Source organism: Osmerus mordax, chromosome 3, assembly GCF_038355195.1.
Source record: "Osmerus mordax isolate fOsmMor3 chromosome 3, fOsmMor3.pri, whole genome shotgun sequence".
Classification (NCBI taxonomy): domain Eukaryota; kingdom Metazoa; phylum Chordata; class Actinopteri; order Osmeriformes; family Osmeridae; genus Osmerus; species Osmerus mordax.
The window spans coordinates 17,588,281-17,602,014 of NC_090052.1; the positions used below are offsets into that span (position 1 = coordinate 17,588,281).

The 13,734-nt window shown below is 52.7% G+C and overlaps 1 protein-coding gene across 3 annotated transcripts in view; it reads right to left on the reverse strand.

Annotated features, from left to right (window-relative positions):
- Positions 1-936: 936 nt before the first annotated feature.
- Positions 937-13,734, reverse strand: part of aatka (apoptosis-associated tyrosine kinase a) — a 25,220-nt gene continuing 12,422 nt past the window's right edge. The window contains exons 3-14 of one of the 3 annotated variants that reach the window (XM_067233650.1): positions 13,675-13,734; positions 10,018-10,097; positions 9,580-9,698; positions 9,294-9,381; positions 8,890-9,023; positions 8,184-8,268; positions 7,956-8,077; positions 7,604-7,753; positions 3,407-6,842; positions 3,101-3,284; positions 2,710-2,919; positions 937-2,593 (exon numbers count right to left, since the gene is read on the reverse strand). In XM_067233650.1, the coding sequence (XP_067089751.1) occupies positions 2,568-2,593; positions 2,710-2,919; positions 3,101-3,284; positions 3,407-6,842; positions 7,604-7,753; positions 7,956-8,077; positions 8,184-8,268; positions 8,890-9,023; positions 9,294-9,381; positions 9,580-9,698; positions 10,018-10,097; positions 13,675-13,734 (4,694 nt within the window). In that variant the 3' untranslated portion in view covers positions 937-2,567. Of the gene's footprint in view, positions 2,594-2,709; positions 2,920-3,100; positions 3,285-3,406; positions 6,843-7,603; positions 7,754-7,955; positions 8,078-8,183; positions 8,269-8,598; positions 8,691-8,889; positions 9,024-9,293; positions 9,382-9,579; positions 9,699-10,017; positions 10,098-10,692; positions 10,813-13,674 lie in introns of those variants that run through there. The other 2 variants (XM_067233648.1, XM_067233649.1) reach the window with 2 other exon arrangements.

The following is a 13,734-nucleotide window of genomic DNA, read 5'->3' on the forward strand; positions in this document are numbered from 1 at the left end:
TATTATACTAGTTATGCTTTTAATTCCTAGGCCGTTGTCATGATACAGCAAGTTATGATACAGTACCAATTCATATGGAGACTGTGCCTTCTATTGTTTGTAAAATGCTCTTTGCAGGCTCTGGCTCAAATCACCATCCGATCAACACTGCTATTATCAAAGGGACTTGCATCAGAACTGTACGCGTGTATATAATAATTCATCATTTCACAAGAAATATATTTGCCCTGCACTTTTAGCTTTTCAAGATTTCAAAGTAATTGACTGTAAAAAAAGATAATGGAATGGCAAACACTCCTTTTTTGCGAACTACTTCATACTGCAGATACTGAAATCGTAAAGAAGATTGACGCTGAAAAAGGACACTTGATTTCTCTGTAGTCCAGATACAAAATGGACACACTACAGTAGGTAGCTGCCATGTTGTATGTAACAGTTCATTTTTTCTATACATGTCAGATTTAGTTCCCTGTCTACTTATTGACATCCTAATGTTAGAAGTGTAATCATGTCATCTTTGTAACAAACCCGAGGACTCTGCTAGGTTTCAAATTGGTCACAAATTGGAGATAATGGCTATGAGTGAGTGTTCGAAAGAGCTACAGAGAAGCCGACCAAATGAGTCCATGCATCCTTTATGGCTGATAGAGGCTTATACAGTAGATATTGTAGGCCTAAGGATGGGATTCGACAGGTTCTGCAGGGTTAGCAAATGCATTTTATACTGTTTTATATTTTCTCACTTTGTCCAGTGTGCTGTTTGTGTTTATATCTGTGCTGTACAGGAAGTGCACACCCATGAAATAAAATCAATGGATGCAACACTGGATATTCTCTTTGTCGAGTCCTTTATTTGAGGAAACAATGGCTTATCTTAATTAAAAAGTGATTACTTGAAATACTTCCAATATCCATAAATAAGTCAAAGACGCAAGAAAAAAAAAAACTGGTTGTATTTATTTGTTTGGAAGAGCACAACAGCCATGATAGTGTGGGGAGGGATTAAAATATAGCCATGATATTACTACTGGTGCATGGACAAACCCACTTCTCCTCCTCTCCATCTTCCACTTACCAATGGGCATTGTAATATCTCTTTGGCAAATATCAGAGAGTACTGTCCTCCATCTTCAGTTACATTTCTAAATGTTCATACAAAAATACCAGCGTAGCAGTCCCTTCTTGGAGAACTTAAAAGGCAGGCTGAGAGAACACAGAATTGGCACTTTTATCTCGTCCGGATTGAGAGGAGGAAGGGGCGGATCAGTCATTACTGCAGTAGTAAAACCAAGTCCATCTACCTGCTACATGTTGCTAACATTCATACAATAGGTGAACTATGTCTAAATGTGACCTATTTTTGTTTTCAACACCTCTGTACCCATCGTAAGTGCGATCGAACACATATTATGCAATAGACATCAGATAGTAGATAGACTTTGACAAAAGGTAATGGAGTTATACCATTAACGATCACAGTTCTGATGTTGACATGACACCACTGTATTGAATCGAAGGGTGATCTGGCACTAAAACATTTCCAGGGGTTTCCGTTATTCACATTCACATCTCTTCAAGTAATTCTACTGTTGGTCAAACGAATGAAACGGTGTACGAGCAAAGCTGTGTGATGGCTTATTGAGTAGAGGGACACAAACTGGAGTTCTCTTAGGTTGACCAGTGGCACCAGGAGGAGGGGATGAGGAATTGCACAGTTACGCTCACATACACCTTCTTGGGCCTTGTCACAGGAAGTGCTTTAAGACTCCCAGATGCCATCATCAGCCTGAGGGGAAAACTATCTGGGAGAAACTGGTTCCCCTCCTGAACTAAATCGATTTTGTTGCAAGGGCCATCGTAGAGCATTTGAATGGTATGTGACACCACCTACAACATCCTGTGTAGTGGGGAAAGGATGCTCACGTAGTATTCTGGAGGCAAAGTCAATCAGAGCACCCACACCCACCCTCTCCTACCTCACCTGTCTCTGATAGGGTGGGGGGCTTGTCGTCTTTGGACACTGACACCAGCATCTTGTGCGAACATCATCATCCTTCATTCATTGGCCCAAACAGAGCTGGAACAGTCTTTAAGAAGATTCTACCAATGAGCAAGCAGATGGACCAAGGCAGCCAATGAGGAAAGCAGCAATGACGCCAGCATCCTAACCAATTCTTGTCTTTTCCATTTCACCTAAAAATGTCACCAATGGAATTTGATGCTAAATTGAGCAAATAAGTTACAATTATCATATATGTTAGAACTCTAATACATAGATATCATGTTTGTTTCATTACATAATATAATTTCGTTTTCATCTTCACTTCACTGTTATCCTCTTCATACTATTATTATTTATCTATCTGTCTTTAAGAAACAAAGGACAGAAGGTTAAGGATGTTTTGCTACCATTATGAGGCATTGTCTCATAAGGGGTCAACAAGATCAGGAGACCCCGTGTCGATAGGAATGATACTCTGGAGAAGTTGTCGAATACTCGTGGAATACTCTGAAGAAGTCGTAGCCAACCTGGGTTGCGAAGGAGCAACCAGGGCGATCAGGCCGAGTCACTCCCTCTCTCCGTTCTCACTTCCTGTGGAGGAGGGATACCAAACTCAGTTAGCCAATCATTTCCAATTGTTTACTGTACCTTCAAAGATTGACAAACCAGTAACCAGTAGGTAAGCTCTATGTGCGAGCAGCACCCACCTCCAGCTGAGTCCATATCAGAGTCAGACACGTGGGTGATGGAGAAGCGCGACACGCTGAAGCGGGAGAAGGCCGCCGCCGCGGCAGGCTTGTCCTCGGGGGCCTTGGCGGCGGGGACGGGGACCGGGTCGGACGCCAGGTCGGGGACGGGCTCCTCCACAGAGGGGCTGGGCACCAAGGAGAAGTCCTCCTCCCACTCGAACCGGCCACCTGGACACCCGCGGAGAGTCAATCCAACAGGGGAAGATAGACACAGTTCAATGTGGATGAGTCGGACAAACGGATGACAAGGTACAGTCAGGAAACTGTTTATGAGTTGGACTGTGGAAAGCGTTTTCTAGTTAGTATGTACAATGTTATACGTTTCCCTCCATCGAGTCTTTTGTCTTACTCTCTTCAGAGATGTTGCCGTCTAAGTCTTCTGAGGCATTGACGCTCTCCTGGGGGGGTGAGGGCAGGGGAAGGGGCTGGAGCTGGGGCAGGGGCCTGTCCCCCACTAAGGCCTGGCCACTGGGCTCTGCTCCTGCAGCTCCCGGGGGGAAGGAATATTCCGCCAGCTCCCCGGTCGGACTCTCCTGTAGGCCGGACAGACGGGATACATGTCATTAACAGTCGCACACACTTTCCACTCTGCCACTTGATCCCGCGAGGACGATAAGCCTTCGCGAACATCGCCGCGAACGTCACGACAACTGACCTGGTCGAAGAGGAACACGGTGACGTCGTCGAAGAAGGACACGGCTTTCTTCTTCCTGTCGAGCTCGTCGCAGAAGGACTGGCTGAGCAGCGTGGGCATCTTCAGGAGGCTGCGCAGGTGTCGGTTCCCGCTCCGGTCGCTCACCACCACCGGCACGGAGGCGAGGTCCTCCTCGCTCTCCTCGCTCTCCTCCTCCCCCTGCAGGCTGTAGGTCCTGAGCTCCTCGTCCGACTCGCTGTCGTCCGAGTCGTCCTCGGCCTCCTCCAGGGGCGCCCTCCTCGCCTCCTCCCCGCACAGCACCAGGAAGGAGCACGAGGACGTCAGCATCTCCATGGAACCGTTCTGGTCCTCGACGAACCCCCCCTGAGAACCGTACTGCTCTTCCTCCTCCTCGTCCTCTTCTTCTTCTCTTGTGGGCTTCCTTCCCATCTGCTCCTCTTCCTCCACATGATTGAACTCTGGGAAGTCCTCCTCCTCTCCCTCAGTGGAACCCTCTCCATCTTCCCTCTCCTTGGACACTTCCTCTCCATAGTCAACGATGGTGGAGTCCGAACCCAGGGATTGGACCGGGGAGTAGTCGTCTGACCCTCTGTTCTCCTGGCCTTGATTGGCTGAGCCCTCCTGGACCGCGGAGGAAGGCTCTGAGACGAGGGTGGAGCTACAATCCGAGATAGGGTCCTCCCCTGAGTTCTCGGTCTCCAGGCCCAAGCCGTCGTCTGGGGACGACTCCTTGGTCAGGCAGCCCCCCATCTGTGGGGGGAAGGGGGCGAGCATGGAGAGGCCGGGGGTGGAGGAGGGGGAGGTGGAGCAGGGATCTGGTTCAGACAGGACCAAAACAACGCCAGCTTTGTTGTTCCTCTGGTTTGTTAGGTGGTAAGGATCACGCGTTTCAATCTGCGCTTTGGAGCCTGGTTTCTTTGAGGAACTTTGTTTCCCAGCATACCTCAAGAAGCTCTGGTCACCTGAACCTGTGAAAAAGTTGCTGCCTTCATCTCGAGGACTTTTCTCATTCTCTGCGTCAGAGAAGTAGGCAGAGTCTCTGTAGCGGCCCTTGTCTGTCAGGTTCTTCAGCTGCAGCTCAGGTCCGCTGGACGTGCAGACAGAGAGACCCTGGTCCAGGTCCACCTGCAGGACCAGCTCTGGCTCCTCCCCCTCCCCAGACGGGCTCACCTCGCCCTCCCGGGAGTCTCCTCCGTGCTCCTTCAGGATGAACTCTGGAGACTCGTTGTTCTCCGTGTCGTAGCCGCTGTCCAGGGACTTGGGCAGGATGGAGGCGTTGAAGGCGTCCGGGCTGAAGGCCTCCTCACAGGGGCTGGCCGCCGAGCAGGACAGGGTCATGGTGTCCACAGAGTCGGGGGTGCCTACGGGGTTCTGCAGGGGGCTGAGGTCGTCATCCCTCTCCATGTAGTCCAGGGGGAAGTCGGCGTAGATCCCTGAAGTGATGTCGTCGTCCTCGTCGCTGCAGTCACCGATGTCCACCATGATGACCCCCGTCTCCAGCCCGCTGTCCAGCCCTCTGCTGGCCTCAGACCCCTCCGAATGGCCCGACCTCCTCTCCTCCAGGCCACTGGACATCCCTCCTGGAACCTTCACGTCTTTCATGAGGGAAGGCACCTCCCAGATATTAGCTCTTAGCTTGTCAGACATGGCGCCGGTGTGAGTCTCCATGTAAGCGGATGGGGACTTGACATAGCCAGCCTCGGGTATTCTCTGGGGCTCCGAGGACAGTCTCTCTCCTGTGAATGTTGATGGCTTTTTACTGCCGCCCTCTGCGGACACCGTGGAGGAGCCCTCCTTAAACCCAGCTTTCAGGTTAACGTTCTGCACTACCGAGCTGGACAGAGAATCAATATTGTGCAGGTACGTGGCTGAGGTGTCTCTGCCGGACAATATCGCTTCTTGTCTCCCTTCGTGGCAGAGGTGAATATAAGACTCGAACTCGTCGGATCTGCTCGTGGAGGAACTCTCTCCTCCCGTGGTGTCCAAGTCGCTGAAAGATTGGGCGCTGAAGAACGAAGGACTGGTAGAACCGGCTGTAGATGTAGGCCAAGAGTCTGTTGTGGTAGAGGAGAGTGTGGTGCAATGCAGGTCAAAATAGCTGTCCTGGCTAAAGCCCGTCTGCCTGCCTTCCCAGGTCAGACTGTTGTTGTTAGCAGAGTGGTTAGATGTCCAGTTGGTGGCCTCTACTTCAGAGAACAGGTCACTGTCGTCGACCGTGTCGCCACCCCTCCTCCGGCCCACTAGGAGACCATCCCCCGTCTCGACGTCGATGCTAATGTGGTTAGCTATGGGTAGGCTCTTTCTAAGGGGGCCTATCATGTCACAGTAGCTATCGCTAACCATGCTCCTGGCTGACAGGGTTCCCTGGTTAGCCTCTAGGTAGGGGTCACAGTAGCCTAAGCTAGGGCTGCTGACGGGCTGGGAAACGCCCCGCGGGGTCTCCAGCCTCCCTATTGGATGAAGAAAACTCTGCTGCGAGGCCGAGGGCGTGTCCTCCTGAGAGCGGTGACCCGCCCGATTGGTGGGAGACCGTTCACAGTAGGGGCTGTCTCCGTGATTGGGGGAGAAGTAGTGGTGGTGGGAGCGGCCTAGCTCCTCCGGGCTGCTGGTGGAAGCGTGTCTGAGCAGAGGCTCCATGGTGAGAGAGACGGTAGGGCTGGCATCTGAGTCATAGGCACTGGGCTTCCCCCTCTCTGCTGAGGACCAGAAGGCGCTGGGCTGGCCGGCTGGGGGGCCTGACCTGCCGCCTGTGGAGACGCTAGCGTGGCTCGCCTCCAGGCCCGGGCTGTAGTCCGCCACACTGTCGTCCAGGTCGATGTTACACTCAACAGGCTCCTCGATGCGGATGTAGTACTCGTTGCTGACTGAAGGGCTGTGGGCGCTCAGCACAGGGACAACCCCCGGGGGGTCTGACTCGTAGTAGGAGGGAGAGGCGGAGGCCTTGCAGGCCCCCGAGGTGCCGCCCGTGATGGGGTAGTAGATGTCCTGGTAGTGGGGGTTGCCCTGGCCCAGTGGGCCGCTGGTGGAGGAGGAACAGTAGAGCTGCTCTGCTCTGGCCTGCTCCCACTTGTATTCAAAGTTGAGGCCACGGCTGGTCTCTGTGACTGTCAGGATGTCGTCCCCGGTGTCAGAGTGGAAGCCGTCGGAGGAGAAGCGCTCCAGAAGTGGGAAGGAGGAGGAGGCGGAGGAGGCCAGCTCCACTGCCTGGGCCTGGGCTAGGTCCGGGGCCGGGGTGGGGGTGAGGGCCGGGGCTGGGGCCGGGGCGCTGTGGGAGGTGCTGCCGAGCAAGTTGGGCCTCAGGGAGTTCCAGCGCTGTTCAAAGTCCTCCTCCGCCTCGCTGGCACCCTTGGCACACAGGTAGGTGAGCAGAAGGTGGACCTCCTCGGTGCTGGGCCTCTGCTCTGGCTGCAGCCAGCAGAACTGCATCACCTCATACCTGGACACGGAGAAGGAGAGACAGAGACAGAGGGGTGAGGAGGGAAGAATGAGAACAAGGAACAGAGACTATAACAAACCAATTCGTTTCATAATAAATCAAGAGCAGGAATGATGAGAATAGTGGGCTGTTTTTCATTGAAATGAAGCATCAGTTTCCACAGAATGGGTTTAGGGGACAGATAGTTGGTGATGTATTTGAGAAGGAATTCATTTGTCAGCGGTTTGGTCAGATTCAGCTATAACTCTCTCGAAAACTCTTAAAGACAGGTGCAGATGTTAAAATTGGTTGGCGACGGGGAGTGAGTGTGTGTGTGTATGTGTGTGTGTGAGTGAACGTGTGTGAGTGTGTGTGATAGTAAATGTGTGTGTGTCTGCATTAAAGGCTGAGCCTGACTAAATGAGGAATGTTTCCAAGAAAAATAACAATATTTGGCAGATATCCAAGGAAGGATAAATGAGGTGTCTTGTTTATAGGGCATGCCAAGTAGACCACAAAAAGGGGGTTATCGATCACTTGGTCTTGAGAGATTGCAGAAATATTGCTATAGCAGATTGATACGGCAACATAAATAAGATATTGATTTTGTAAAGGGGGTAAAGACTAATGACAATTAAATGTGCTAGCTTTAAAGACATTGATCGGTTAGTGAGAAGAAAGAAATTGGTCATCTTTAGCTTTGTTTAAATGTGTGGATGGTAATTGTGTGCGTGTGTGTATGTGCGTGTGAGTGTGTGTGTGTGTGTGTGTGTGAGACTCACCAGCGATCAGCCAAGGGGACTTTGAGCAGGGGCTTGGGCAGTTTGAGCTGCTGTTCCTTTACAGCGTAGGTCAGCACCTGTCTGTCAGAGTAGTGTCTGTACGGCTGGTTCCCAAGCTCAAACAGCTCCCAGATCGTCACTCCCAGGGTCCTAAAGAGAGTAGGCACACAGGTCACACACATCCTGGGACAAAAATCGGCATGAAGCAAAATGTAGCCCTAATACATTTTGGTTCTAGGTAGCAGGCTCAGTGCGGTTAAACAATATAACATAAAACAACCCTTTTAAGACATCCTTCTAAGTTCTGAATGAATGCCATTTCATACCATCCCAGTCCCAGAGCTGAGCTCACCAAACATTGCTGGTCTTAGTCTGGTCCACCACTAGCAGGTTTCCATGGACTTCATCGATGAGCTCCGGGGAGATCCAGCGCAGAGGCACCCAGATCTGGTCTGGTGTCACAAAGTAGTCTTCCTGAGGGGGTCGAGCCACAACACACACAGTCAGGCTGGAAATCATGTGACTAGGTCACATGCTTCCTTATAGGAAGTCCGTTTGTGCTGACTCACTGGCACAGTACCTTGTATCTGCTGTGAGAGAGGCCATAGTCTCCTATCTTGACACTCATGTCAGAGGTTAGCAGGCAGTTTCGTAAGGCCAGGTCACTGTGGGGTCAGGACAGGAGGAATGGGTTGAGACATATGTTGCGGTGCAGCAAAACCACGCGAAGCAGAATTGACAATAAACAATACATTTTTGTGTGGCGTAAAAAAAATGTGTTTCTATGGAGCAATTTACCGTCATAGTAGCTCAGCCACACATGTCCAGACATTATTGTGCATTATTGTGACATTATTGGGTAAGCCCAGTAGAATTTCACAATGGTTCTTTCCAGAAAGCAGAGAGAAGGCACATGGGTGATTGAGAGAAGGAGAGAGAAAAAGAGAGAGAGAGAGCGAGCGAGATTGATGCTAATCATTGTTTGTTGATCTAACCTCCAGACACCAGCCACCTGGGACTCATCAGCTCAGCAGACATTGATTGGGTGTCATGGCAACAACACGAGTCGAGAGACAGAGAGAGAGGGGTCCTCCCCCGGCAACAAAATCACTGATGCTGGAGTCTGTGACAGCCACTCAGGCAGCACCAGGATGTTGTTACCAGGAGACACCAGCAGGGGGAGCACAGAGCCGCACAGCACCAGCCCTCCAACGGGACAGCTGTGGACGAGAAGATCCCCCCACACGAGGCCAGACGGCCCCGCCGAGCCCCGCGGCCGAGCCTACCTGTGGATGAAGTTGTATTTATGCAGGTGCAGCAGGCCCGAGGCGATCTCACACGCCATCCGCTGAAGGATCAAGGGGTCGGGGGTGACGGCGTCGGCCGCCCGGCAGCTCCGCAGGTAGCTCTTCAGGTCCCCCTGCAGGCAGAGGTGGGATCAGAAACACGCCCCCCCTTTCAGTGGACATCTTACACCCCTCTCCCTCTCTGGACCAGTCCTATATCTGTCCGTCCTGTGGCCAGTCAAGAAGTTCAAGTTCAAGTCTTTTATTGTCAGATGCACAAAACAACACAAGATCAGACTGGGCACTGGAATTCTTGGGCCGAGACAACGCAAAGCAACCTGGCATGACGTGACATAAAAGAGTTCAGTTTAACATGAAGTCTGTGTGTTAGGTCTGGGTCTTACCAGGGGGCAGAACTCCATGACCAGCAGGTAGGGTGTGACCTCGGTGCACTGGGCCAGACACTGCAGGAGGGCGGGGTTCTGGAGGGCCCTGTGGCACAGAGGGCAGCATATATCCTTCATATACACGCCCCACGCTCACACTGACTGCATTTTGCGGAATTTGGGACACGGAAAAGGGGCCGGCTCCCAATGGCCGTGCGTCCATTATCCATCCGCGCTTTCGTTCTATTTGTATGGCTGCTGTTGGTGCACACCGAGGGGAAGAGAGAGGGGCAAGGGTTCTGACCGGTAGGGCTGGGCCTCCTCCAGGAACTGCATCTGGTCCTGGACACTGGCACTGGACTTCAGCTCCTTGACCACCACCTGGGTGGTACTGACACCCGCATTCACCTCCCCCAGCAGAACCTGGGACACACACACACGCGCGCACACACACACAATCAACAGAGAGCAGCAAAAAAAGAGTGTGTGAAAGAGAGAAAAAGAAAGCGAGAAAGCGAGTGAAAGAGGAGACAGGGAGACTAAAGCATGCAGATTGGGTGGAATTCACCGTGGCATGAATCGAACCCATTCACTCGTCCACCAACCAGTGGGAATGGTACAGTATTCGATGAGCCCGGCTGCGTGCGGATTATCACCACATTAAATACACATTCCAGTGGCCACACATCAGACTGGAACAGCGGGCACGGCCAAGACAGCGAAGACTGAGTGAACAGCTCACCTTGCCAAACCAGCCATGGCCAATCTCCTTCAGATAGAGCAGGCTATGACGGCCGAGGTTGGAGGACTTCAGCAGCTGGACTAGGGAGTGAAAAAACAGAGAGAGAGAGATAGAGAGAGAGGGGGGGGGAGAGAGACAAAGTGAGAGACAAGGACAGAGACATAGGTTGGAATTAGAACGAGAGATATCCTGAACATTTACATGTAGACAGTAGGAAAGACAGTGGGTTTCGGAGGAGAGAATAGGTCAGGATGGGTGAGACAGTAGCCTAATACTAGAATAGTACGTGTGGCTTGTCAGCACATTTTAAGAAAAGACAAATCGAAACAGAAGTGCCGAAGAAATAAAAGTGCCACAGGCAGGGCACAGAAGAAACAGAGAGAGAGAGGGGACACACAGAGCGAAACATAAGACAATAAACCGAACGGAGCAAAACTAAAAAGATGCCCAGAGGCTAGGAACATGTCCTCTACGAAGCAGAGCTGAGGAAACAGGTTTCCTGACTCGCAGGACCTTGTGACCTGACCAGGCACAACGCAGCCATGCATGATTCCATACGAAACCAACTCCAATCCAACCCTTCTGGATGAGGACGCCTTTCCCCTCAAGCCCCCTTTCACGATCTGCTCCTGTCCTGATCGGGGAGAAAAAGCGGAGCGCCTAGCAACATCGTACCTCCACCAATCCTCATGGTTCACCGACGGGGATGAGGAAGGATAGCGAAGGCGGATGAGGAGCAGCCCTGCAGCGGTCCTCTCGGAGCGGGCGCCGGCGGCCCCAGAGCATGGCCGGTGGCGGGGCAGAGCGTGAGAACCGAGGGAGCCCTGACAGAGGGAGCCTGGCCCCAGCCCCAGTGTGGGTGAGAGAGTCCATGTCTCTCTGCAGGGTGGAACCGTGGGAGCCCCCCACACAGCTGAACAAGCTGGCCCGCTCCCCCGGCCTCCGCCCCAGCCCCGGACTCGACACATCCTGGGACACACGCAGCCTCCTCCAGAACTCGCCCTCTCTCGCTCTCTCTCTCTCTCTCTCTGACGCTCCTCGCACACTGAAAGTCCTGCAGCTCAACTTAAGACCCCTCAGGTTGTCTGGAGGGAAAACGTTTCCCCAAGTCTTGTGCTCCTGCGTTCTCCGGCAGCTGCCTCTGTGGTCCTGGCTCACGTATGACCACCGCTGGGGTCCGTCACGCATGTGCCTGGTGTGGCGTCTGGCCACGCCAGCTCCGTGTGGAGCCTGAAGACAAGCAGCAGTGACACAAGAGCCACATAATGACCGTCTGTCGCCGGGGGGGGACAGCAGCATTCCTCTGCTCCGAGGCCTCCACAAACACTGCTCTGTCAGCAGCAGAAAGACCCCTGTCATACCCGCTGACCCCCCCCCCCCCCCCCCGTCTCCCCTCCCCTCAAACCCCTTTCTGTCTCCTCCCAGGTCCCCGTGCATGCCACCACCCTCCCCCCCCCCCCACCTCCTTGCTATCCCTCTCTGTCACACAGACCCCTCCCTGTGTTCTACCCATAAATGCCATCCTCCACTGTGGCGTTCCACGGGTGCCTCAGCCATCCTCGGCGCTGGCTCTCAGTCTCACTCTGTTCCCTCCCCACAAAGCTTAAATCACTGCTATTGTGTGTCGGTCCACACTCCACAGAGCCTGGTACCCGACGCACACCAAACACGAGCACACACCCAGGCGCACGGACACACAAACACACACACACACACACACACACACAAGGCCCATTCTTTAGGCCCACTGCGCCGCTGGGCAGAGGTTGTCACGGTGACAACAACACTCCCCCCCCCCCTCCCCCCTCCCCCCCCCACACACCCACCCCCAGGCAGGAGGACAGACGTGCCTCTCTCCTTTCTCTACAGGAAGACTGGACCGGTCTGTTATGTCCCTCCCAGTCAGGAATCTGGGATTGTGCGCTCTTCTCCCACTTAGGGCATTCCCTGAGCAGCCGGAGGATGCAGGGGCAGTGGGCTGCTGGTATGACACACACACACGCGCACGCACACACTTACCACGCAGAGACTGTACCTTTTGAGGAGTATGGATTGTGTAGGTTTTTAGCTATTAGTGTTTTCAGTCCTTTTTTATCCTTCTAAAAGAAGTATCATTGAAAGAAAATATTGAACCGGAGACAGAATTGAAAATCCTATATGGCATGTTTGCGAGTCATGATGTAGTCATGCGCTCGGTTTGTAATATGTCCCACATTAATATGGGTATGGTATTTACATGATTGAAATGGGGTTGAAAACTGTATTTGTATGGTGTTCATAGAGGGGCAGCTTGGCAGTTAATTCCTCCAGTATGGAAAGTGAAGGTTCTACATAATGCAAAGACATCATTTGTATGCATGTTGAGAAACACTGAAATAACAGCGCTGGGACAATCCTTCAGACGTAGTCCCGTCACTCTTCAACCTTGACAGGTGCGATCGTTACGTCATCCTACTTTTTGGTATTTGATATGAAATGGATTCGATGCCGCGACTGCATTTGCATGTTATGTGTCCTGAGGACAGTGCATGCAGATGTAGACTGGGGGAAATCATTTGTTGACTCCATGTCTGCAGCTGTATGTGCAACACAGCACACTGAAAGAGGAAAGCGGGATGAAGAAACAGAGGAGAGAGAGAGAAAAAATGCTCTATGCAACCCTTTCTCCTCTCCCCATCTCTCCCCATCTCTCCCTTCCTCGCCCTGCAACACCTGGACCAATCACAGGGCCGTAGCTATGGAGGACAGAAGGGAGGGAAGCCATTGGCTGCTAGCCTGATGCGGGCTTGTCCAATCAGGTTCGATGCCTACATCCTGGGACTGTGCACCCCGTCTCACCCCCCCCCTCGGGCACAGGGCAGAGCCAGCGGTGAGTCATGCGGGGGGGGGACTCATTGTGAGCGTGCAGGATCTGACTCACTCTCTCTCTCTCACACACATACATGAGTAAGACCCAGGAAGGAGAGGGGAGTTTGTGTGCGTGTGTGCAGCATGCAGCCAACAGCCGATCTTCTCTCCCAGGTACAGCTTACTAAACCACAGCTACTCCAAAGAGAGTGACAGAGTGAGTGAGTGTGTGTGAATGACTGAGTGTGGTATCTTCCTTCCTTCTCAGCGGTGAGCACCTCCCACTCAGCAGATGACGGGGTGAGACCCCTCCTGCCTCCCCCTGCCTCCTCCTGCCTCCCCCTGCCTCCCCCTGCCTCCTCCTGCCTCCCCTGCCTCCTACTGCCTCCTTCTGCCTCCCCCTGCCTCCTTCTGCCTCCCCCTGCCTCCCCCTGCCTCCTACTGCCTCCTCCTGCCTCCCCCTGCCTTCTACTGCCTCTATGCGCTGGGGGAACTTCCTCCATTAGTCCTCATTATAAACACCGCCTCCCTGAACTGATGAAACCAGTGTCATGAGGACTGCATTAACACTACTGCATCCGATTAGGTGAACAGGAGTTAGCGAAATGGCTCTCACGGTCTCAGTGTCTGTGAAGGAGAGGAGGAGAACTAACCGTGTGAACACAATCTCCTGAGTGAGAGGCATGGGTGAGATGATGTGAGAGGCATGCGAGGAGGAGGAGAGGAAGGAAAGAAAGAAAGGTAGGTAGGAAGGAAGGAAGGAAGGAAGGAAGGAAGGAAAGAGGAGAGGAGGAGAGGAAAGGATCTTACTGGATCTGCCGGGCTGTTTGGAGACGGGGAGGGAGACCTCGGTGAGGGGGAGGATGTAGA